The following is a 21,709-nucleotide window of genomic DNA, read 5'->3' on the forward strand; positions in this document are numbered from 1 at the left end:
CTCCTCTCCATGTATGAGTTGGGCCATGCCTTTCACCCCAGCTGAGCTTTTCAAGAAACATACAATGCTGAGCCAAGTAGCAATTCAGCAGTGGGCCCTAGAAGTAACAAAGTCCTGGGTCACTATGGCACAATTCCTCTCCCTCCTGGGTGTGCACTGCCTTCAGATGGTTGTGCGAGGTGCTGTGCAAACACACAACACAGATGGGAAGGAATTTAGACGGTCTTACTGATAAGGACATCCCCAAAACAAACACTTGCATTAGATTAGAGGAAGGACCAGTTCTATCATAGTTAAGGTTAGGAAGCCCTTTCTGTTTAAAGGACAGCTCTAAGTGAACTAAACTCTGCACAGTTACTTGCTTGCCTTGACGTTTGGTGTACACCTGGGGTGTGTGTGATGGGGTTATTATTAGGACTGTCAAACGATTAAAAAAAAATAGTTGTGAATAATCACAGTTTTAATCACACTGTTACACAATAATAGAATACCAATTTAAATGTATTTATAAATATTTTTGGATGTTTTCTACATTTTCAAATAAGTTGATTTCAATTACAAGACAGGATACAACATGTACAGTGCTCACTTTATATTTGCTATTACAAATATCTGCATTGTAAAAAAGCAAACAAAATAAAGAGTATTTTTCAGTTCACCTCATACAAGTACTGCAGTGCAATCTCTTTATGGTGAAAGTGCAACTTACAAATGTAGAATTAATATTTTTTGTTACATAACTACACTCAAAAAGAAAACAATGTACAATTTTAGAATCCGCAAGTCCACTCAGTCCTCCTTCTTGTTCAGCCAATCACTAAGACAAACAAGTTTGTTTATATTTATGGGAGGTAATGCTGCTTGCTTCTTATTTACAGTGTCACCTGAAAGTGAGAGTAGGCGTTCACATGGCACTGTTGTATTATAAAGTAAGTCCTGTACACTTACTTAGTATTCTATTGTTGTAATTGAAATCAGTATATTTGAAAATCTAGACAAACATCCACAAACATTTATAATTTAAAGTGGTATTCTATTATTGTTTAACAGTGCAATTAAAACTGACTAATCAGGATTATTTTTTAAATCTAGTTACTTAGTTTTACCTTAATCACTTGAGTTAACGGCGATTAATTGATAAACCTAGTTTTTATGGATCCAAATTTGGGGTTATTTGACCAATGGGTTACTTAGAGACAAGACTCCCTCCTATCTCTCCTCCAAAAACATTTTTGCTTAAGGTTGACAATTTCTACCAATGATGTACACCAAGATACTGTAAACTGAAACCCAACCCGTGGCAGAAATCTGAAAATGAACTGTGTAGGCATGTTGCTACAATCTGCCTGCCAAAGGGTGGTGGTTGTTTTTTTTAGTTAGGGGAAATGTAAGCTGAGTATAGCAGAAAATTCAGAAGGTGCTGATACTGAGCATTCTCAAAAGACAAGTGGACAGTGGAGACAATGAATGCAGTGAGGGGCAGGGCTACCTGCTTGCCTGTCAGTCCAGCAAACCAACTCTCTGCCAGCAATGGGGAGGGCAAACACTTGGAACCTGGCCCTTATACCCAAACCCTGTACATCAGTGGTCTCCAACCTTTTTATGGTCAAGATAGACTCATAGACTCTAGGACCAGAAGGGACTTCGAGATGTCATCGAGTCCATGGCAGGACCAAATACTGTCTAGACCATCCCTGATAGACATTTATCTAACCTACTCTTAAATATCTCCAGAGATGGAGATTCCACAACCTCCCGAGGCAATTTATTCCAGTGTTTAATCACCCTGGCAATTAGGAACTTTTCCCTAATCCCAACCCGAAAACCTCCCCTTCTGCAGTTGAAGGCCCACTGCTGCTTTTCTATCCTTAGAGTAAGGTGAACAAGTTTTTTCCTCCTTTCCTGATGACACCCTTTTAGATACCTGAAACTGCTATCCATGTCCCCTCTCAGTCGTCTCTTTTCAAACTAAACAAACCAATTCTTTCAGCCTTCCTTCGTAGTCATGTTCTCAAGACCTTTAACATTCTTGTTTGCTCTTCTCTAGACCGCTCTCCAATTTCTCCAATCTTTCTTGAAATGCAGTGCCAGAACTGGACACAGTACTCCAGCTGGCCTAACCAGCGCAGAGTGGAAGAATACTTCTGGTGTTCTTGCTCATAACACACCTGTTAATCGCAACCAGGAATCACATTTGCTTTATTTGCAACAGCATCAACTGTTGAGTTCACATTTAGCTGTGGCTCCACTATAACCCCTAGTCCCTTGCTGCCTATTACTCTTTTTTCCCTAGGGAAACAAGTTTTTCTCTTTTTCCCAATTTTCTTGTTTGTTTTGTTTTGGGGGGGAAACTGATTGTTCCTTCCTAAGTGGAGCACTTTGCATTTGTCTTTATTAAACTTCATCTGGTTTACCTCAGACCATTTCTCCAATTTGTCCAGGTCATTTTGAATTATGACCCTGTCCTCCAAAGCAGTTGCAAGCCCTACCAGTTTGGTATCATCTGCAAACTTAATAAGCGTACTTTCTATGCCAACATCTGATCCGTTGATGAAGATATTGAACAAAATATCACTTTTTGAATTTAAGGGCAACCCAGGCTCTACTCTGCCCCTTCCCCAAAGCCCTACCCCACTCATTCCATTCTCCCCTCTCTCCGTTGCTTGCTCTCCCCAACCCTCACTCACTTTCATTGGGCTAGGCAGGAAGTTGTGGGGGATGCAAGCTCTGGGAGGGTGTTTGGGTGCAGGAGGGGGAGCAGCTAGGGTGCAGAGGTTGTGGTGCAGGAGAATGTATGGGGTGCTCACTCTGGGAGGGGAGGTCAGGGCTGGGGCAGGGGCTGGAGCTTGGTGTACTGGCTCTGGAAGGGGGCTCAGGGTTGGGGGTGTGGCCTCCAGATGGGCAGTATTTACCATGAGTGGTGCAGTGAGATTAAGGCAGGCTCTAATCCCGGAAGGGGCCAACGCACCTCTGCGGCCCCTGGAAGGGGGACACATGGCTCTGTGTACTGCCCCTTTCTCAGGCGCCACCCACAAAGCTCCCATTCACCACAGGTCCCCACCAATGGGAGCTGTGGGGGTGGTGCTTGCAGGCAGAAGCAACATGCGGAGATCCCTGCCTGCCCCCTAGGGTTGTGCTGACTGCTTCTGGGAGCTGCGGCAGGGAGCCTGCCATAGTGGCAGCCCCGCTGCACCACTGGAAACTGCAACTGACTGGGAGTCCCAGGCTCAACAAGTTGATTGCGATCAACAGGATGGTGACCACTGCTGTACATGAATGAGCTACATTTTGTCTCTGTTGCCAGAGAATGGGTGTGGTGGGTGGAGTGCCCATCAAAAAGATGCATCAGACAAGACCAACGTGTCTACCTTCAAGGCCATAGAGAAGCAGTTCCCAACCTACTGCTCAGGGGATACACTGCTGGATGGGAATTGGTCCTGTGAGCCATGGCCAGCCGCTGGACACTATCGTGCTTGTTTGTGATCATACAGCACTTGTTTCCTACAGCACGCTGTTTTAGTTCCGTCCTCTTTCCATATCTGCTGCTTTTCTCTACAACAAACCAAACTTCACTGTCCCTAAAAATAGTTTGGGGGCAACAACGTTCGGAGACCTTGCTTTATACCTTCTGTATTGCAAAGGGATCCCGCTGTTCATTGTCCAGGTACTTTTCCAAGTTAAAGAAGGTGTTGTAGAATACATGAGCCATTCTGCATCTCTTCAGGTCTCGCAGCATCACCTTTCCTGCAGAAAGAGCACACGTTATTTTAGTAGCACATTCTTAATTAGTGAGTGATATGACCTGTCAGGGTTGTGCCCCCACCCCCCACTCTGAACTCTGGGGTACAGATGTGGGGACCTGCATGAAAGACCTCCTTGTCTTATATTCTACCAGCTTAGGTTAAAACTTCCCCAAGGCACAAATTCCTTCCCTTGTCCTTGGACAGTATTGCTGCCACCACCAAGTGATTTACACAAAAATTCAGGGAAGGGTCACTTAGCATCCCTTCACCCCCCCTTTCCTGGGAAGGCTTGTTAATAATATACCTCAGCAATGTGAGAATAGCCCAGACCCTTTGTCTTCAGGACACTGAAATTAATCAGGTTCTTAAAAGAAGAACTTTTAAGAAAAAATATAAAAGAATCACACCTGCAAAATCAGGATGGAAGGTAACTTTATCGGGTAATAAAGAGATTTAAAACACAGAGGATTCCTCTCTGGGCTCAGCTTCACAGTTACAAAAACAGGAATGAAACTACCTCTGTAGCATAGGAACATTCACAAGCCAAAACAAAAGATAACCTAACGCATTTCCTTGTCCTACTTACAATTCCTGTGGTTTTAGATGGCTTATTCCAGGTATATTTTCAGGAGATAGTGTACCTGCTTGGCTTCTCCCACCGGAGAGGGAACAACAAACAATTTGAAAGTATCTTCTTTCCTCATTGGTCCTTTTGGTCAGGTGCCAACTAGATTATTTGAACTGCTTAACCCCTTACAAGTAAGGCAATCCAGTACAGCTGCCTTGGAGAGATTTTATTCTACTGCATACATAAAGGTTGCTACCCTTCCCCCTATATTCATGACAGGACCCATTTAGCACAGGTCTTTTCTAATTTAGGATAATACCACTAGCGTGTGTTGTTTTTTTCAGGCTGCCAATGACCATTAATTAGACAAGCAAATAGATCTGTGTCTAGCTTGGACCAAGGAGGCATCTCATATGGCTTCTGTGGTTGTTTTGCATTCTGCTTCCTATATGCAGATTTCACACAGCATTCATGCCTGTCTAAAAGAGCACATCTTGGACTGTGTTCTTATGTTACTCAAGACCCGGGAAGGTGTTATGTAATAAACAGCTAGCACTACAATCCCCATATTGCATGACACACTGGCCCTTGTAGAGCATGCCAGCATGTGCAGCAACTTCATTTAATTGGACCTAATATGGTTTTATGATTAGAGGTATCTGGGTTATTCCAGTAGAATTATTGCCTCAGGCTGTAGTAAGATTGGGCTATTTTTGTGTTTCCTGTGGGAGCTTATCAGATAGCGTCAGTAATGAGTAGTACTTGAGTCATATTTATTGACTGGCTATTGCTGTAAACAGCTCCTTACCAGGCCTGTATTTCCCATTTACTGACTTTTTGCAAGTCCAGGATAATTGGCTTAAGTCCAGATGGTGCTTTGCAGTCTGTTTTTTGTGCTAGGGCTTCCTACAGGTTCTGCCTTGATCAATTTTTGCTCATACATATACTCATGAAACTCATCCCAACCAAAAGCAATGGCCAACATTACTTTTCAATCTGAGCACAGTTCTGCTGTGTTTTAGTCAATGCTTTAGAAACACGTGTTGCTGGGCAATCATCTTGCAGAAGGACTCCAGTCCCCTCAATGTATGTGGCTTCTGCCCTGCTGTTTGGTGTAAGGTTCTTTTCTTTGGCATGGTCCAAAATGTTACACTGTTTCTCTCATTGTGTTGATTAAAATGAGGCAATTATCATGGTTACCTCAGCCAGATCCCTCCATTTTAGGACAAGCCGCTGAGGGAAATCTGAACAGAAGTTACTTCAACTGTAAAGGTGATTTGAAGGTGCAGAGTTTTGCAGTGAACCTTATAATACCGGCTATACTTTGACCCTCATCTTAACCTACAGTGGACCTTTTTAATTCACCCTCCCTCTTCCCACCCCAGTTAAGCAAGACTGAATCTAAATAATATTTGAAATATATATTACAACCACCAGCTAATCCATCATTTAATTGGATGTGGGGGTGGGAAATTCGCCATCACTTGAAATCTTTAAATGAAGATTAAATGTCTCTTTCTAAAAGAGAGAACATCCAGCTGAGCTAAAGTCCAGGAGCCTGGTGACATGCCATAGCCCATGCAAGGCAGAAGGTCAGATTTGATGGTCATGATGTTCCCTTCAAGCTGTAAAACCTATGAACTCAAGAATTTACATCAGGTCTTGGATTGTAGTGCTGTGCCTAAACTCTCTCTTGGGAGTGTGTTTTTGCTTGTCACCCAGGCCTACAGTAGCTCAAGTCATCCACGAGATCAGCAAAAGCAAGTTAACCCATTTGCTAATGGGTTAATGGAGATGGGTAGGGAGCTAGTGAAGGCCGTTCACCACCTACAGGCCTTAGCAAATGGGTTAAACTGCTTCTGTTGATCTCATGGTTGACTTCTCCATCCCTCCCAGAAAGGTTTTGCACAAAGGCAATTTGTGAGACATTTTAGCTAGGCTAAGGAAAAGGAGAGGTTACTCACCTCATACAGTAACTGGAATTGTTTGAGATGTTTTTGTCCCTATGGGTGCTCCATATTAGGTGGCTGCGCACCAGTTTGCCTTTGATTGGAAACTTTTCTTAAGCTGTGTCTGCAGGTCCAGACCAACGGTCTATAGGGTGGGGCAGACCTGCTGCCAGACAAGTTAATTCTCAACAATGACATACAAAGTACTCTGAGGTGGAGGAGAAAGAAGGTGAGTAGTACAGTACCCAGAGAAGGACAAATCTTGAACTCTAGTTACTGTACAAAGTTAGTTACCTCCTCTTCTTTGTGTTTTTGCCCCTATGGGGGGCTCCACATTAGGTGACTCCCAAGCAGTACCTTGGTTACGGAGAAGGGTGCTGTGGAGATGAGTTCAGAGAACAGCCTCACCTAAGGCTGTATTTTAGCTGGAGATATGAATAACATGGAAAAAGTGTGCACAGATGACCAAGTGGCAGCTTTGCAAATGTCTATAATGGGTATGTTTTTAAGCAGTGCTACTGAAATGGATTTAACTCTGGTGGCATGGGCCAGCACCCTAGGATGAGTGCGCATTCCAGAAGCCTTGTAACATGCTAAGATGCATCCTGATACCCATTTTAGATAGTCTGTGTGTATGGAGAGAAAAAATCTCTTCATTCTCTCGTCTGTCCCTCAGAGATGGGGCTTGAAATTGGTCCTTCTGGTCCTGTGGCAGATAGTCAATAAATTGTGCAAATTTGGTGTAATTGCTGTTTGCCAACAAAGCGTGACAGTTGGTGACACTGAACTGTACCACAGCTAAGAAATAGCTCTTGCTGCCAAGAAGATCAATGCATTTGAGCTCTTTATCAGGAGGAGATGATCTTGCCTGGTGGTGTTTGCTCCTTTCATTGACCACACGTCAATCACAGGAAATGGGTGGAAGGGTGAGAAGAAAAGATATTCAGAGCCCTTGGCTGGAACATAGTATTTTCTGTCAGCCTACTTGCACCTGGATGGGATGGTGACAGGTGTCACCAGGCCATAAAATCTGGCAGACAAGAGGGTGTCATGAATAGGCAGCACTAGTTTGCCTTGAGATGTGGTGCGGAGAATATCTGCCACAGTGTGTTAGGGCTCTTGTATCTCTTTCAGGGCAATCTGTAGAGTCTTGGCCACTCTCTTCATCAGGTCCTAAAACAATCTAAAATAATCCACATGGGATAGTGGATGGGGCATAACTGCTTCATACAGAGATGATGAGGATTATTGGTTGGAAGGAGGTGCTTCCTCCTCTGCTCTTAGCTACTGGTCCTCCTCCAAGTCTCCTTGAGGATGTTTGAGATGCTCCATAGTGAAGGGGCTCCCTGGGTACTGAAGACTGTTCCTGCTGATGGGCCCTTGTATGTTAGGGTATGCTATAGAACCAGAGAGAGAACACGGTTACTCACCTTTGTAACTGTTGTTCTTCGAGATGTGTTGCTCATATCCATTCCAGTAGGTGTACGCGCCGCGTCGTGTGCATGTTCGTCGGAGAGACTTTTACCCTAGCAACTCCAGGCGGGCCGGCAGGTCGCCCCCTAGAGTGGCGCCGCCATGGCGGGTGATATATACCCCTGTCCGGCCCGCCCGCTCCTCAGTTCCTTTCTTGCCGCTACTCCGACAGTGGGGAAGGAGGGCGGGTGTGGAATGGATATGAGCAACACATCTCGAAGAACAACAGTTACAAAGGTGATAACCGTGTTTTCTTCTTTCGATGCTTGCTCATATCCATTCCAGTAGGTGATTCCCAAGCCTTACCTAGGCGGGTGGGGTCGGAGTGAGAGGTCACAGTGCGCAATACGGCAGACGCCGAAGGCTGGCATCGTCCCTGGACTGCTGGACCAGGGCATATGGGTAGCAAAGTGTGTCACGGAGGACCAGGTCGCTGCCCCCTGCAGATGTTCCTGGACGGGCAACTCGTGCAAGGAACGCCCGTCGATGATGCTGGGCTCTGTAGAGTGCGCAGTTACTCGGCCCGAAGGGAGATGGGCCAGGTCGTAACAGGTCCGTATACAGGACGTCACCCATGAGGAAATCCTCTGAGAGGAGACTGGGCAACTCTCTAACTCGTTCAGCGACGGCGACAAAGAGCTGGGGCTGGACTTACGGAATGGTTTGTTCGCTCTATATAAAAGGCGAGCGCTCTGCGCACGTCATAAGGAGTGTAACTGTTGCTCCTGCGAGACAAGTGCGGTTTTGGGAAGAAAGACAGGTAGGAATATGTCCTGGTTGACATGAAAGCCGAGACGACCTTGGGAAGAAATGCGGGTGCGGCCTCAGTTGCACCTTGTCCCGATGGAACACCGTATACGGGGGATCTACGACGAGGGCGCGCAGCTCTGATACGCACCACGAAGTGATCGCCACCAGGAATGCCGTCTTCCAGGACAAGTAGAGGAGGGAACACGTAGCCAGCGGCTCAAAACGGGGGGAGACATGAGATGGACAACACACAGGTTGAGATCCCAGGAGGGGCTGGGTGGCGGACCTGGGGTAAAGGGGCTCCAGCCCTTTGAGGAATCTAGACACCATTGGGTGCGAGAAAGACCGAGCGGCCGTCACTCCCTGGGTGGAAGGTGGAGATGGCCGCTAAGTGAACACGGAGAGAGGACAGTGCCAGCCTTGTTCCTTTGAGCGACCAAAGGTAATCTAAAAAATCCACTGGGATGGAAACATCGGTGGGATGGAAGCGCTTCTCCGCGCACCAGCACGTAAAACCGTTTCCATTTGGCTACGTATGTCGCCCTTGTAGATGGTTTTCTACTTCCCAGAAGTACCTGCCTCACTGGGGAAGAGCAATGTAACTCGGACCGAGTTAGCCACTCAGGAGCCACGCTGAGAGGTGCAGCGACTGGAGGTCCGGGTGACAAAGGCGGCCGTGGTCCTGCGTGATCAGGTCCCAGGTGAAGGGCAGGGGAACCGGGTCGACTACCGACAGGTCCAGCAACAGAGAGTACCAATGCTGACGGGCCCATGCCGGAGCGATCAGAATCAAAGCGGGCCCTGTCCCTGCGTGCCTTCAGAAGGACCTGTGGACTAACGGGAACGGGGGAACGCATAGAAGAGATGCGTTGCCAGGGAATTAGAAAAGGCGTCTGCCATTGAGCCCGGCTCGCGGCCCTGGAAAGAGCAGAACATCGGGCACTTCCTGTCCTGCGTGTTGCAAAGAGGTCCACGTGGGGATGCCCCCACCGTCGGAAGAGGCGCAAGGGCGACGTCCGGGCGAAGGACCATTCGTGGAGCTGAAGGACCGGCTGAGACGGTCCGCCAGGGTATTTCGAGCCCCGGGGCAAGTAGGAAGCGATAGGTGAACCGAGTGGGCTATGCAAAAGTCCCACAGTATCATTGCTTCCTGAGACAAAGAAGAGGAGATTTCGTTCCGCCTTGCTTGTTCACGTAGTATAACGCCGTCGTGTTGTCGATAAAGACTGAAACACAGCGGCCCTGGATCTGACGATGGAACGCGAGACAAGCCAGGCGGACCGCTCTCAACTCCCGGATGTTGATATGGAGGGCGAGCTCGGGAGGAGACCAGCGACCTTGGTCCTGCAGGGTCCCTAGGTGAGCCCCCCCATCCCAAATCTGATGCGTCCGTCGTCAGGGACAGCGAGGCTGGGGCTGATGAAACGGGAAGCCCGCACATACGACGGACTGATCTAGCCACCATTGAGAGAGAGGAGACGATTGGGAATCGTGACCACCGTGTCCAACGGGCGCCTGGTGAACGGAGCTGAGGGATGAGCCAGGATTTGCAGGGGCCGGAGGCGGAGTCGGGCGTGCGCTGTGACGAAAGTGCAGGCTGCATGTGCCCCAACAACGTGTCAGGCAAGTGCGCAGGGAGGTCAGAGGTGCTGACTGTAGCCTGCGGATGATGGCTGACAGCGTCTGGAACCGTGCCGAAGGAAGGACCGCCCTGGCTATAGTGAGTCTAGAACGGCTCGATAAACTCTATCCTCTGAGTAGGGATAGAGTGGACTTCTCCGCATTGAGCAACAGCCCGAGACTGGAGAAAAGGCGGCTGACCACTTGGACGTGCTCCTGAGGACTCGATCCTGTGAAGGTCCCGGATAAGCCAGTCGTCGAGGTAGGGGAACACGTGTACCCGACTGCGACGAAGAAAGGCGACGACTACGGCCATGCATTTGGTGAACACTCTCGGGGCTGTGAAGAGTCCGAACGGAAGGACCGTGAATTGATAGTGCCGGCCGCCGACAATGAAGCGAAGGAACCTGACGATGGGGCGGAAAGATGGATATATGAAAATAGGCGTCCTGCATGTCGAGGGCGTACCAGTCTCCGGGATCCAGGGAGGATAATGGTCCCAAGGAAACCATGCGGAACTTCAACTTGAGTAAGGTATCTGTTGAGTTCGCGGAGGTCGAGGATGGGTCGGAGACCTCCTTGGCTTTGGGATCAGAAAGTAACGGGAGTAGAACCCCTGCCCGTCTCGTCCTCCGGCACCTCCTCTACGGCCCCTTGTCGAGGAGCGTTGCAACTCTTGGAGGAGGATTTGCTCGTGAGAGGGTCCCTGAAGAGGGACGAGGAAGGGGGGCGGAAGGCGGACGAAGCAAACTGCAGGTGGTACCCAAGCCGCAGCGTGCGGAGGACCCACGATCTGTAGTAAGCTGGCGCCACGCCGGGAGGAAGAACGAGAGACGGTTGGAAAAGGGAGGAGATGGATCCACGGAAAAAACTGGTACAGAGCGCCCCCGGGCGCACCTTCAAAAGGACGGCTTCGCCCGGAGGAACGGCTTGGAGGGACCTTGATTTGGCCCCCGTGGTTGCCAGATGCTGCGCCTGCCATTCTGTTTCGTCTCCTGGCAAAGTCCTGCCTTTGCCTGGGTTGCGGGAAGGGCCTGCGCTGTTGCTGCGGCCTGAACGGTCGACGCTGTTCACTGGCGTGTGCATCCCTAGGGCACGCATAATGACCCTATTGTCCTTGAGACTTTGCAGGCGAGGTCTGTCTTGTCAGAAAATAGGCCCTGGCCCTCAAACGGAAGGTCCTGTATTGTTCTGGAGTTCCGGAGGAAGACCAGAGACCTGTAGCCAGGAGATGCGGCGCATAGTGACTCCGGAGGCGAGAGTCCTAGCGGCTGAGTCTGCTGTGTCCAAAGACGCCTGCAGCGAAGTGCGCGCGACCTTCTGCCTTCATCCAGTAGGCGCAAACGAACTCCTGCGAGCATCTTGTGGGAGAAGCTCCCTAAATTTATCAGCCGCCTCCCAGGTGTTATAGGAGTAGCGGCTGAGCAGGCTTGTTGGTTCGAAACCCGCAGCTGTAACGCTCCTGCGGAGTAGACCTTACGGCCGAAGCAGGTCATAGGTCGCGCCTCCTAGACTTTGGGGCCGGAGCTTCTTGCCCATGTCGTTCCCTCTCGTTCACAGATTGAACGACGAGGGAACAGGGGCTGGATGCACGTATAGATACTCGTATCCCTTCGAGGACCATATACTTGCGCTCCACCCCCGAGCAGCGGGGGAACGGAAGCCGGTGACTGCCAGATGGTGTGGCATTGGCTTGTATGGTCTTTATGAAGGTTTAGGGCGACACGAGTAGGCGCATCTGCCGAGAGTATCGTGTGACGACCGGGTCTGCACCTCGGAGACCTCCTCAGCTGGATGCGCATGTTTTTGTGCAACGTGCCTGAGGAGATCTGGTGTGCCCTGAGGTCTAGCAGGGGGGGGACTGGTGGTTGTCGTCCCGCCACTGCTTCATCCGGCGAGGATGACGAGAGACACCTGGCAGAAGCGGGTCAGGTGGCGGCTCAGGTGAATGGACGGGCTGTCTCTCTGGTTTCCTGCGGGGGTTCAGTCTCAGGCGGGTAGGGACTGACCTCTCCTTGCAGGGGATGGCGGTGGGGTGAAAACGTAGCCTCTGGAGCCTACGCTCTGAGCAGACGGACGTGGTGGAAATTGCTGAGGCCCCTGGGCTTGCTGATATGCCCAGGGCATCCAGAAGCCCACTGCTGCGGACCATGTTCCTGGTGACCCTCAGGAAGAGGGCGGCGGACCTGTCAACGTCCAGGTAGACGCTATCTGTCCGTCGGAAGAGACTGAACCCTGCCGAGAGGGCCACGGGGCGGCGGAACGGAGTAGTGCGGTCCAGCGCCCTCGATGGGACGGCCTCCTCGGTGCCGGGAGCGGTGCCGTGAGCTATACCGGTGCCAGATCTGGACCGGACCTGCCACCAGCGCGTGCCGGGAGGGTCGACCGGAGATCTGGACCTTCGCGGTGCGTGATCGCGCTCTCCGAATCGTCCGTTGCCGGTAGCGGTGGCTGGAGCCTGGAGCGGTGCGGGAGTACCGGGACCGACGTGAAGATGATTCGATCGCCGTGAGTATGACCAGTGCCGCCGGGGAGAGCGGTGCCGGGACTGCGAGCGGCGCCTCGAAACAGACCTCCTCGGGACCGGAGATCGGTGCCGTGACCGAGATCGGTGCTCGGACCGGAGAATCCGGGACGGTGCTCTCATCGGGGTCGGCTTGCCCTTAGGAAAGTACAACCCGCACCGCGGTGCCGGGGTTGGGCAGCCCAGGCTCCGTCAAGGCATAAGGTCCCTGCCGACGAGAATGTCTCGGGCGTAGATGGGACTACAAGCTCTACCCCAGATCTTGGCGGGGAGCTAAGAGGGATCGGACTCGACGGACCCGCCGGGCCCGGAGTCAACGAAGCCCCTGGCACGGCCACAACGTCGGCGGTCTGGTGCTCCTTCGGGGCTGCTAGCCGGGGTAGAGGATGAGGGCCTCTTCCCAGGAGCCGGTGCCCGGAGAGGGTGGTGCCGCTGCGCTTTCGCGGTGCCGGAGGGATCCGGTGCCGGAGCCGCGCTCATCGGTGCGAGGGCGCGGGGTGAAGTGCCGCTTCCATAAGGAGAGTCCGGAGGCGCTGGTCTCGCTCCTTCTTAGTTCGCGGCCGAAGCTTTGCAGATGCGGCACTTCTCCGAGACGTGTGATTCCCCAGGCACTTTAAGCAGGCGTCGTGGGGATCACTGGGGCATCGGCTTTTTACAAGCCGAGCACGCTTTGAATCCCGGCGAACCAGGCATCAGCCCGGCGCCGGGGCGCGGAGAGGGCTAGAGCCCGAACCCGCTAACTAACGATATATATATACACACAACAACTATAACTATAACTACAAACTATATATACTAAGTAAACTACAAACTAACTCTAACTGTAACGATAACAAGAGAAGCTAGGGACGTGGAGGTCAGCTATGCCGCACTCCACAGTTCCAACGACCGACACAGCGGTAAGAAGGAACTGAGGGGAGCAGGGCGGGCCGGCAGGGGTATATATCACCCGCCATGGGCGCCACTCTAGGGGCGACGGCCTGCCGGCCCGCTGGAGTTGCTAGGGTAAAAGTTCTCCGACGAACGTGCACGCGCGGCGCCGGCGCGTACACCTACTGGAATGGATATGAGCAAGCACTCGAAGAAGAACCCCAGGATTCCAGAAAACCCATTGTGGTCAGGGTATGGAAAGGGAGCAGGACTCTTAGCATGCTCCTGGGAAGGCTGGCAGGGCTAGTTTCCAGAACATCATCACCAGGATACACTGCCAGGGACGGAGGCTGGAAAGAGAAGGTGGCTGAATCTTGGATGGAGATGTCATATTCTGAAGATGTAACAACCTCTCTGTCCAATAGGATGGCTAGGGATGTCAGTACCGGCATCTGAGTAGGGGCTGGTATCCGAGTCAGTACTAGTGGCCGAGCTTTTGTGGGAGGATGCACCGATACTGACTGGTAGGTTGTACAGGTGGATAGATCAATACTGACAGTGACATCCTCCCCATACCTTTTAGTAGAGGGGATTCATGCTCCTCTATCACACAGAGGTCTTTGTGAGATGAAAGGGGACTGAACCAGTGATCCAGGGCAGTAGTCCTTGAGGTAAGGTGAGTCAACTGGTACCAGAGACGACATGGATATGTGGTCCACATGCTCCTTATGGCTATTTCCCTCAGAGGATGCCAAAGTTGGGGCCAGTGCTTTCTTTGAGGAGTCCCCATGTTTGGAGGCCTCTGAAGATACAGAAGCCAGAGCTGAGTGGGGTTGCTTGCCAAGAGATTTCTCGGTATGTGGAATGCTTGGTAGACCTTTCTGATGGAGTCAGAAGAAGCAGAAGCCTCAGCAGTACCTGGAGGGGGATGTGAAGTCTCCTTAGTCCCTGGTCTCTGGGGTGAATTTCCCTGCATTTAGACTGGTTATCGGGAAACTGAGATCTCTTCTGCTTAGACTGTTTGGAGGCTTCAGAAGTTGTCCCTGGGTCTTTGCTTGCTGGAACTGAAGTTGTCTCTGGAACACTGAGAGGCTGAGGCCTACGTATGGGTGGAATCAGATCCCATGGTCTCAGGGAACACTCCACAAGGAGCAGCTTAACTCTGTCCTCCTTCAGCTTCTTTGATCTGCTCTTTAAGCTGGAGCAAACCGTACACTTTGATGGGACATGGAACTCTCTGAGGCAGTAGAGGCAGCTGGAATGCTCTTTGCTGAGGGGGAAAGACCTGTGGAAGGGTTTGAAGCCCAGGGTTTTGGGCACAACCTGCAGAACGGAGGCTATGGGCAAAAAGGCCAAGGTTAGCAGAGGCCCTTCCACTGCCAATGAAGAAAAGGATGGGGGAGAGCCGTAGGCAGTGCCATGTCTGAGTGGTGACAGAGTGGGACTGTGCAGGCAGTGTGCACCACCTGCAGAGCTCATAGCTCAGCTCTGCACAGACCCTTTGTGTGGGTGAGGACAGTGCAGAAGAGCCCGGGGGAGGGCATTGGTGCCACACAGTAGCCAAGAATGGCTCCACAGGTGCCCTCCAGCCTGGCTGTGGCAATCCCCCTATCTGTAGAGCCAGGCACACAGGTCCTGCCCAGAACCTGGCTTTATAGAGCTTTAGACACTCAACTACCAGGCCTGACTCATTTGGTACAGAGCTTATGAAATGCCAGCATTGCCTTTCTGCCACTCCTACCTAATAGACTATTTCATTGCGGGGTTAATGGGATGTCATACTTCTCTCAGCAGTATCAGAGGAGAATTTCTTTAGTTTTTTTCCCTCTCTCTATTATGTGTTTGCCCTAATCTATGATGCATGGCATGGCATGACATGAGCAGGCTGTAGCCCATCTCCTCCTTGTTATAAATTATAAATTTAAAAAGTAGCCCTGTTAATCTAGCAAGAATTAGTCACCATAAACCCCTTACTCCTTGCAGCTTGATTGTTACTGCTTGTGCAGGGATGTACAAGCAACCTTCTCCTTCTCCATGTCCAACCACTTAGCATGGACATGGGCCACGTAGGCATAGTGGGAAGTGAACCCAAATGAGCTCTTAAAATAAAAACAGAATAAGCATAGGTGGGAACTTGACCTCACTAAACACCTCCAACAGGCTGGGGTTTACAGCAGCTCTTACCATCACCATCTGGCTTCACCAGATCGAGCATTTGGCACAGTAAGTCATGGAATGGCAATGGCTCGATGCCCATCGCTTCCATCCTCTCACATTGTTCCTCATAAAAATACTCCAGTTCATACATAGACAGTACGCCATCTCCATCCAAATCCAGGCAGCGGAACCAGTATTCGATACTAAGGAAGAAGAGAATTAGTCTTTTCATGTTGGCAGCATTGCAGAAACCAGCAATATTATCTTAGCCACCAGAGATCAGAGCAGTGCAAGGTCCTCAGTCCTATACCACATTCACCATGACTGACAGCTAGAATTGCAGAGTAAAAGCAGAGTCTGACAATACCCTCAATTACTCAGGGGTAGGCATTTCCCTATTCTACAACTGACCTTCAGTGCTGATGATGGGGAGGGGGCTGGAGCAGCTTCTAGGGGTTTGGGCAGCACTAACCAAGCACCAATTAAAATAACCTCTGAATAAGTCAGCTAGAGGCAGATCCTGCTGCTTCTACCCTGAGCACTACAGGGGTCAGTTTACTCAGCAGGTTTGGTGTCTGCACAATGGAGGGGAAGCACAGTGACTGATATTAATGAATATACTTGGGCCTATGTTTCCCAACAAAGGCCCAGTATTCTGTGCTTGCTGTGTTGTGGGGTATGGGCACTGCTCCCTGGTGGGGTTGTCCAAACAGGCTAATTGCCTACGGTGATCCCTACACATGGGCTATTGACTATCCCTGGGAAACCCCTGGCAGGAGCAAAAGTAGGCCTGGGATGTTTAAAATAGTTCCCTGTGTTTTTTTATGCAAAAGACAAAGCTCTCAAATCACTGCTGTGGCTTTAGCTATGGACAGGTCAGGGGCAGAACTGATGGGACTCCAGTTTTTACTCCCCCTCACCAGTCACTGTCCTAAACAACTCAGTGATTCTGTGTGAGTGGCAGGTCACCTCAGAGGGGAATGCAAGGATAGGCTGTGTAGTATTCTCCCACACCTGCTAGTTCACACATCTGCCAAGTGCATGGAATCAGTGGACCCCTGGACTGCAATTTTTGTCATGCTCCCCCCAGCCATTCACTACAATATGTAATCCCAGTTCTGAAAGGCATGTCCCATACCCTCATTGTTTCTATAACTGAGTCAGCACTAGGCAAGTATCTAGCAGGAGGGCAGTGGAGTGGTGGCAGTCAGGAGAACTGTTCTGCTCTAGCAGCATCCTACTGAGTCTCCCTCTTTGTTACCACCTCCTTCCCACTCACCCAAGTCACTGACCTATACTAAGAGTGTACAAATCAGTGCTGGAAACACCTCTCTGATAAGCAGCATCCCTAAAAAATCAGCACACATTAGAACCCCAAAAGTCAGGGCCCTCTGCTCAGGGAAAATTACTGAGACAGCAACACATGTTGCTTAGATTAGTGCAGCTGTTTAACACCACATTGACAACGTTTGCATAACACTCTAGGATGGAGCTATGCCCCATTCTCGGTCTGTGCTTTTCTGCCACCTCCTCTTCACCAGGGCGTGGCAAGAACAGGAGCAGCACTCAGGTTTTGCAAAATAGGCAGATGCATTATTGGACAAGGGTGTCTGGAAAGCACTGGTTGCTAAAGCCCTCAAGCTCACTCACTTCACAGCCAGAGGGATGGATTGTGGTTGGCAGCCCTCTGGGAGGGCAAAGTGGCCTCCTGCCAGGCACTGCTGCCACCAGCTGGATGCTGACCTGGCGGCAGAAGAAAGCTAGCATCCAGCGCAAGCTGCGATCCTTATATGACGTCAGCCGAGGGCTCAAGTGAGAGGAGCTTTTCTGGGGTGATATAGGCATGTAGGGGCTGGACAGTCATGTGGTGAAGCAAAATGGTTTGCTGGTGCCCAGGTCCTCCACCCCATCCTGCGCAGCAGCCTCCATGCCAGAGAGAGCTCTGCCTGCCTCTCTGCACCTTGGAAGCTCCATGATGGTCAGAGCCCCCATGCCCGCTGGCAGCGTTTGCACATAGTCCTGTACGCAGGCAAGGTGAGGAAGGGCCCTGCTGAGGAAAGTGAAACAGGAGGCACTGAATTTGGCAGCTGGGGGTGAAGCCACAGCCACTTCAGCCTAAACCTTGCTGGGGAGGGAGCGGGGGTGGCACCTTCAGTAGACAGTTGGGAGTATCCACTGCTGTTATGGCTCGGCTAGCGGCCTTCCCTTACCCTTGAAGGGGTGCTGGGACATAGGGCAGTCAGGGGTCCTGTCCTCTGTCTAGGAATAAGTTGTGCTGAGGCCAGCAGCAGGGTCTGCTTACTAGTGGTGATGATGGCATGGAGCAAACAAATGGAAGCTTCTCCCACCTTCTCAGCCCTGCTCCTTGCATGTATCCTTAGGCAAACATGGGGCAAGGGACAGAGTAGGGTGTGGTGGGAAGTTTTGTGACCACCGATAAAAGCCAGGGGGAAGAGAAAAGGTCACTTTAAAAGTAAAGTCTGTTTTTACCCAGTTTTCCTCTGGCGAAGGCAAGTTATCTGTGCAAGGTGATCCAGCAAGTCAATGTCTTACCTCCCACTGCAAGCCAGGCTCATCCTGGTTCACAGGCCTTTGCACTAATGAGCAGGTCCCAGTCTCCTGTAATCCCAGGAGCTTTCTGCATGTCTCTCTCCAGAACCTTCCTAGAAGTCCTACCTTGTGGGGCTCCTTTTGTCTTCTTCAGCAATGAGGAGCCACACAAAATCTGCATAGCTCAGCTGTCCCTCTTTCTGCGCTTCGTTGCCTCTGAAAGACCCAAAGCACCTTCTAAATTATAACATGAACACGCAGCCAAAAGAACAGTCAGAACACCCTCTGGGGAGCGAGTTGGGCATTTTCATATACCTGGAAAACACCCATGCTTGTTCTTTTAGGCCAGCAGAAGTGTGTTAGTATTGATCGGCCCCTCCCACACCTGAACTTGCTCAGGGGTGAGAAGTGCTCCTGAGAGCAGATACTGCATTTCGCAGTCCTACTGTCACTGCAAAGACAAAGTTGCTTTTGAAGTACTTCCCCCAAAACAGTTAGGAACTTTTATTTTAAAGGAGCTTTTTTAATTGTGCCCTCCAGCTGCCTGCCACTGCTGTAGGACTAGGGGAGACACACACATACATGAAGTGTACGCACCTGTCCCCTCTCCCGTGGCCCACAGCGATGCATTTGGGAACTGTGCTAATTTGACACGGTTTTATTTATTTTTAAAATCACTCTCTTGTCCCTCTCTTCCTTTTCAGACTGGCCCTATCCTGTGACGGAAACGCTAGCCCCGTGCCCTCTCAATGGGACGGGGAATGTATGAGAATACCTTGCTTTTCTACCTAAGGCTGACAGGATTCCTGTTTTAGTTTTTGCTTCCTTCCATTTCTCAATTTAATTGTCCATCCAGGGTGCTATACCTTACCTCACCACTGCTCCACTGAATATCCTCTCAATAATCCTGGCTGATAAAGCTGGAAATGAAGAAAATGAAGCATCAATACATAGGCACTGTTAGACTCATGGGCTATCAGAGCCCTGTGTGTGTGGTCAATCTGTATGAAGTCATTATCCCACAGCTAAAAGGATAGGCAACGAACACGGCCTGCGTAGCCATTTTAGTACAGCCCAAACTTTAATAGCCTTGCAAACAGTAGCAATTAACCATCCAAGTCTCTCTCTGTTGCTTTCTGTGCCTAGCCTAGTAACACAACTACTCTCCCCCTAGAATGTGGCAGCTCTAGATTATCTAGCTATAAGACCTTGGAAACATGCCCTGTTAGTGCTATTAGCACTACTGGGACTTGTACCAGAATAGGGTGAGCACTTGTGGCATGAGAACACAAAGGGTAGCTCAAGACATTTATCTCAACAAAAGAAACCCAGTGTCTTTACCTCTGTGGTGGAACATTGAAACCCTGCACCCCCATAACAAGAGCTGGGTGAATACTGGTGTTTTTGGTTTGCTGGCAATGCTGAATAATTAGAAAAATATTTCATTTTGGGTGGAAATTTTCAGTGAATCAAAAGGTCTGAGCTGGATCAAAACACACTATGCAGTTCAGCCATTTCTAAAAACACATCTATTTTTGTCAGTTCAATTAACCAATTCAGTGAACTAAACATAAATTTGCAAAAAGGGTTCGATCACCTGAAACTACATTTTTTCTTTCAGCAAATTCATTATTTGCTGAAAAAAGGTCACTGAGCTGCACACACAGCCCCGGCAGGGATTGTCTGTCTCTCCCCACCGTTCTGCCACAATTTAACAGTAGTGGCTGTCAGGATTTACTAGGTTACTGTGATTATTTTTTACAACACTCAGGCCTGGTCTACACTAGAGGGAGTGGAATTGATCTAAATTATGCAACATCAGCTACGTGAATAATGTAGCTGAAGTCAACGTACTTAGATCTACTTACTTCAGTGTCTTCACCGGTAAGGCAACGGCTGACACTCTCCCGTCAACTCTGTCTGTGCCTCTCACCCTGATGGAGTACTGGAGTCGACAGGAGAGCACTCAGTGGTCAATTTATTGGATCTAGACTAGACGCAATAAATCAACCCCCACTATATCAACTGCTGCCTGTCAATCCAGAGGGTGAAGTAGACAAGTTGTTATTGCAGAACACTTTCTAGCACATAGTGAAGTACTTGCCTAAATAACTGGCCCTCACCTACAGCTCTCACAGTATGCCAGCACAGTCAATTCTGGGCTGCAATATCCTTTATTCACACAGGGTGGCTTCACTCCATGCAGAAGACTGCTGAAGGACTAGCATTACTTAAGCAGCCCGAGTTCAAGAGCTGCTCTTGGCTAGTGGCAGGGCCTGAAAAGCAGGCCAGTTGCAGAGAGGAGTGCAGGCTACAGCCTATGAGCAGCTGGTACAAGTGCTTTGGGGAGGCTAAGAAATGCTGGATGTGGCGCACCTCCCTTTGGAGGCACACTGGCCCATCACCTTTGGCGCATCACCCCTGCCCCTGCTCCACCTCTTCCCCTGAGGCCTCCTTGCCCACGGCTTGCTCCTATCTGCCCTCTCCCCCCCAAATCGCTCACCTTTATGGCAGGAGGGGGCAGAAAAGAGTGAGAGGTGAGGGGAGCTTGGGAGAGGGGTGGAGAGATGGGAGTGGCAGGCAGGGGAGCCTCGGGGGAAGAGGCAAAGTGGGGACAGAAAGAGGCAGAGTGGGTGGGGGGTAAAGCCTCAGTAAGTGGAGAGGCCGAGCGGGAGCAGGGCTTCTGGCGAAGTGGGGGTGGAGTGTGGATGGGGCCTCGCAGGGAGGAGGCTGAGCTGTAGTGGGGCCTTAGGGTGGAGCAGGGGCCATAGTCCAGGGACTGGTGCCCCTCACCCCACAAATCTAAGAAGCTTCTGGAACTTGCCCCAACCTCCCCAAACACATATATATAGTGTAATTAGATTTTCAGAAAGCCTTTGACAAAGTGCCTCACCAAAGGGTCTTAAGCAAAGTATGCTACCATGGGCTAAGAGGGAAGGTCCTCTCATGGATCAGTAACTGGTTAAAAGATAGGAAACAAACGGTAGGAATAAATGGTCAGTTTTCAGAATGGAGAGAGGTAAATAGTGGTGTCCCCCAGGGTGTACTGGGACTAGTCCTATTCAACATATTCATATATGATCTGGAAGAAGGAGTAAACAGTGAGGTGGCAAAATTTCCAGATGATACTGCTCAAGATAGTTAAGTCCCAACCAGACTGTGAAGACCTACAAAAAGATCTCACAAAACTGGGCAACTGGGCAACAAAATGGCAGATGAAATTCAGTGTTGATAAATGCAAAATAATGCACATTGGAAAACATAATCCTAACTATACAGATAAAATGATGGGGTCTAATTTAGCTAGTACTACTCAAGCAAGATGTTGGAGTCATTGTGGATAGTTCTCTGAAAACATCCACTCAACATGCAGCTGCAGTCAAAAAAGTGAACAAAATGTTGGGAATCATTAACAAAGGGATAAGTAATGAACAGAAAATATCATATTGCTTCTATATAAATCCATGGTATGCCCACATCTTGGATACTGTGTGTAGATGTGGTC

General features: G+C 50.0%; 1 protein-coding gene across 4 annotated transcripts in view; it reads right to left on the minus strand.

Annotated features, from left to right (window-relative positions):
- Positions 1-21,709, minus strand: part of PPP2R3A (protein phosphatase 2 regulatory subunit B''alpha) — a 153,507-nt gene that overhangs the window by 13,683 nt on the left and 118,115 nt on the right. For all 4 annotated transcript variants that reach the window (XM_075068599.1, XM_075068601.1, XM_075068600.1 and 1 more), the window contains 4 exons: positions 19,076-19,124; positions 18,331-18,420; positions 15,682-15,857; positions 3,626-3,744 (listed from right to left, as the gene is read on the minus strand). In XM_075068599.1, coding sequence (XP_074924700.1) covers positions 3,626-3,744; positions 15,682-15,857; positions 18,331-18,420; positions 19,076-19,124 — 434 coding nt within the window. The remainder of the gene's footprint in view (positions 1-3,625; positions 3,745-15,681; positions 15,858-18,330; positions 18,421-19,075; positions 19,125-21,709) is intronic.

The sequence above is a fragment of the Chelonoidis abingdonii genome, chromosome 8 (genome assembly GCF_003597395.2).
Source record: "Chelonoidis abingdonii isolate Lonesome George chromosome 8, CheloAbing_2.0, whole genome shotgun sequence".
NCBI classification, from domain to species: Eukaryota; Metazoa; Chordata; order Testudines; family Testudinidae; genus Chelonoidis; species Chelonoidis abingdonii.